General features: G+C 41.2%; 1 protein-coding gene across 1 annotated transcript in view; it reads right to left on the minus strand.

Annotated features, from left to right (window-relative positions):
* Nucleotides 1-4453, minus strand: part of MYO18B (myosin XVIIIB) — a 270882-nt gene that overhangs the window by 22356 nt on the left and 244073 nt on the right. The window contains exons 40-41 of the mRNA XM_011374654.2: nucleotides 3352-3396; nucleotides 1895-2032 (exon numbers count right to left, since the gene is read on the minus strand). Coding sequence (XP_011372956.1) covers nucleotides 1895-2032; nucleotides 3352-3396 — 183 coding nt within the window. The remainder of the gene's footprint in view (nucleotides 1-1894; nucleotides 2033-3351; nucleotides 3397-4453) is intronic.

A 4453-nucleotide genomic window follows, 5' to 3' on the forward strand; every position in this document is an offset into this window, starting at 1 on the left:
GAGGGAAGAGGCTGTGGAGAGGGCTGCCTGGGGATGCTGAAAACCAACTCTGTCCACGGTGTAGCTACGAAGCTGGGAGAAGGTTGTCTGTGTCTGATTCAGTTGTTTCCCCCTCCCTGGGCCTCAGATTCCTGTTCTGTAACATGGGGGTAATGATGTGTGTCTCTGGTTCCTCTGGGCATCAAATAAATACTGACACTAATAAAGCAGCTAATTTTCTTGAGCTCTTTCGAGATGCCAGGCTCTGAGTGAAGAACAACTACTGCACCATCTCATTAACCCTGACAACAACCTTGATCTACTTATGAGGAAACATGAACAGAGAAGTTAAACAATTTGCCCCAAATCCCACAGGTGTGGAGGAGCAAATAAATATAAGGTTGGAATCCAGATGCTCTGACTTTAGCCCATGTACTGAAACCACCACTGCCTCCCATCTCCCATTATGAATGCGTGCCAAACAACTTAGGGTGTAACTCAGGGGCTAAGGATCCTTATCATGTACCCTAATACAATTATCATTGTGAAACTTGGTTATTATGTTAATGATCATTCACATTCTGCTCTATCTGCCTCTGGTTCTGCTTCTGCTGCCTTATACTCTGGCTGACGGAGAAAAACAAAAGTATTTAGTTATCAGGAGAGAAAAAGTCCTCATCATTTGGGTTTCACAGAGGATGTGGCTCTTTCTGCATACAGGCTTGTTTTTAATTAAGAGCAGTAATTAGATAACCTTGCTTTATAATTAACTCCCCAGATGCACCCCATTCTTGGAGCCTCTCTTTGATATTTTCAACATCAAATCTTTCAGCCTAAGATGATTTGCAGCTGTATGCTAGACATTGCCACTCACCAAATGTGCCCCAAATTCATTAGCATGAGTTTCCAATCCCTTCTTTTTGTAGAGACAACCCCTTGCTTCAGAGCAGATACATTTCAAGTCAGCAAGGAGAGTCATCTAGGTTTGTTCCATCAGTCTGATTTTTCTCCCTATGTTATCACATTCATTCTTTTGTTATCACTGAAGGGGTGTGAATTTCATCTTAATTATGTATCTGCTTAATCCATAATTTCTGATTTATGGCCATTAGCTCCCAATTACAAGAAGGCCGCCCTTGAAAAGGAAAACCAAGTGAGCTGAGAAAAACAAAGCTGAAAAGCAAGATGGAAAGGTAGATTTAAGTCCTACAACTAAGGGTGAATCTTGATGCTGATTTGTTGAAGAAACCTATTATTGGCAATCTCGTAGATTTGTGAGGGTCTCATCTCAGGCCATGACTGAATTCATCTTCCTCTATGGTAGGGAAAATATAGATTCCTGATATTCAAACAAAGCTAAAGTCTCAAAGGGAGAAATCATCCATTCCTGATATTCAAACAAAGCTAAAGTCTCAAAGGGAGAAATCATCCTAACCATCTTTATACTGACTTGTCATTTAAAAAAATACAAAAAAATTTTAGTAAATTTGTTGATTAAAAAATTTTAAATCTGGAATTATCTGTAAGTGGAAAACAAGTAGGACCTACCTCAGATAGAAGGCAATTGTAATAAATCCATGATTAAAAAAATATATTCACCCCATGCTATTTAAAATCATCCGGAAAAACTGTACCTTATGGAGGGCTACATTAGACCCTCATCATTTCAACTGTTTGGGGCAGTAAATACAATTATATTTTCTGTTTTGCAGATGAGGAAGTGAAGATTCAGAGAAGGTAACTAACCTGCCTAAAGTCATACAGCTAAGAAGTGGCAGGCTCATATCTCAAACTGTCTGGACCGTGCTTGTCTTTGTCTAAGCCAAGAGGAAATGGAAGACCTATATGACAGCCTTTGAAGTCTGAGATTCTCTGAGCTATTGGCCATCCAGAGATAATAAGGATATACTCTTACCTGGGGCTGAGGATGTGACTGCTGAGGGCTGACTGTCGAGATGGGGTCCTCATGGTGTCCGTGGCCAGGGACAGAGTACAACTCAACCAAGACTGAAGACTGCCCTCTGGCTGGGAGCTGAGGATGGAGATGTTATCTCTAGAAGCAGAACGCAGGATTCTATCATCACAATGACAACCACAGTAACAGCAATATCTAGATAGTCACCGTTTAACATAACCCAGGCATTATGCTACTTGCTATAAATGCATAACCTCAACCAGTGCTCATAACACCATTCCTAAGAGGTGGGAGTTGGTGCTGTCCATATTATATAGGTGTGAGAATGGGATTTGGGGAGGCCAGCTTGGGTTTTGGCCAAGATCATCAGCTAGTTAGTGATTAAGTTGATATGCAAACCCTGGTCCCTCTGATTCCAATGCCAATTCCACAAATTGCTGCTTTTCTTTGGGAAAATAAACACTCTAATATACAGGTTGAGGCATCTCCAATTTTGGAATAAAATTTTGCATGAAATTTTTATACCAAATGACATGTTCATGGAATATGTCAAATGTGATGGTCTTAATTCCTTGCCTGCCTTAACTGGGACATCTTTATGGACAGAGACTTTACTTGTACATTCTGTTAATCCTGAAAGCAGTACATGGAGAGACTTGTGTAGCCCTCTTATTGATGTGGGTACTCAATGAGTATTTTAATTTTTGGTTGATATTACTCGCTAAAACAAACAAACAAACAAATAAATAAAAATGTATTTGTTTGTTTACAGAATACTCTATGCCAGTTACCACGGAAAGGAACTATAAACATGAATCCAAGATTGGCCATGTCCTCTATACCCCATCTTAGCAGAGTAGACGTTTATATATATAATCATAAAATAAAGGAGAAAATTATCAATATTGTAGAAAAGACAGAGAGTAGGTTCTAAGGAGCATAAAGAGGAGTCTTAATTTGCTTCTTGGAGGCATAAGGGACGGTATCAAGTAATAGCAGTTGAGCTGCATTTTGTTTGAAGGTTAGGGCTTGGCCATATATGGCCTGGAGAAATGAATTTTAGATGGAAGAAACAGCATACAAATAGGTATGGTGGTCGTAAAAGAGCAGAGCATGGATGATATAGAAAGCAGGAATCCCAGCTAGAGAGCGAAGTAAGGGTCAGAATACGCATGGCTCAAATGTGTCTAAAAGTCTATTCTGAGGCAATGGAGAACACTGAAGGTGTTTGAGGAGGACAGTCGCATAATAAGTACTGGGGATCTCTCTGTCTAAAAGAAGTTAGATAGTTCATTAACATGTGCCCAGTGCTGTAGGTTATAAAAGAGCTCTTGTGGGCACTGTTGATAATTCTCCAAGTGGGCGTGGATGGTCCCTCTGCAGACTGGACACAGAGAGCCAGCAGTTTGCTCCTGGCTTCAGTGTAACCTGCTCAGTTCTACTCAGGGTTAACTTACATCTCTTTTCTGCCACTGCTGCCACAATCCACTGCCGTCTGGACACTGGAAGGAGGTACAAGAAAGAGTCTGTTATCCTTGTGCTGCCAGGGGCTAGGGAAGAACATGGTCTTTGATATTAGATAAACTTCGGTTTAAGTCCCACTTCCAACCTTTGCTGCTGTGTGATCTTAGGCAAGTCGTTTGCCTTCTCTGAGCCTTCCATTCTCCTTTGTAGAATGTGGCTAATAATGGGGTTCTGCCTCTAGAGTTATGGGGCAGATGAAAGGAGATAATCCTTGCAAGGATCTCAGCATGGTTCTTGGCAAATTGATAGTGTTAATTAAAAGATAACAACCATCACCACTAGTACCACTATTATTGATAGCATCATTATTGTTGACAAGTAAGGCACTTGCTTTATTTCTTAGTGAGTGCTAGCAAATCAGACAGAAGGGCAGGTGGTCAGCTTCCAAAAGCATTCTGAGAAACTCCAAAACTAATTACAATGGCAGCTACTCTTTAGGGAACATCTCTTCATTCAAAAATAGGTTTTACACACAATCTCATCTAACCAACCTGCCTGTCTCCATCTTAGAGATGAGGAACCTGACACTCTTATCTAAGGTCACACAACTTTGACTCCCAGGTCTGTAAAAGCTATTAAGCTCATACTCTTAACCGGAGTGCAATTGCTCCGTACATGGGTGCAGACCACCAAATCCAAAAACTCTGACACCTAAGACCTCATTTGAACCCATCTTTTCAGGCTGGGATCTCTTTATTCTCTGCTGAAATCTGGGCAATTCCTTCCTTGGAAGACCTGGTCACTTCCTCTGAGGAATGAGCCTATGACGTTTTGGTCCCTGCCCTCGAAGACCCATCCCTCTTGGGGCTTCTGTTAACATCTATCTGTCCCCACCAGATTGCAAGAGACCCTCATGGGCCAAGAACATGTCTTATTCATCTTTTAGCCCCAGAGCTCAGGCCAGACCAGAAGTTCTCCCCAACAATGCTTGGTGAATCCAAACAAGAAGAGTCTGTACACTTCAGCCACGAACCAAATTCAACCTACAGGTCTGTTTTTACAAATAAAGTTTTATTGAAACAGTCATACTGATTC

The sequence above is a fragment of the Pteropus vampyrus genome, unplaced genomic scaffold (assembly GCF_000151845.1).
Source record: "Pteropus vampyrus isolate Shadow unplaced genomic scaffold, Pvam_2.0 Scaffold251, whole genome shotgun sequence".
Classification (NCBI taxonomy): Eukaryota; Metazoa; Chordata; class Mammalia; order Chiroptera; family Pteropodidae; genus Pteropus; species Pteropus vampyrus.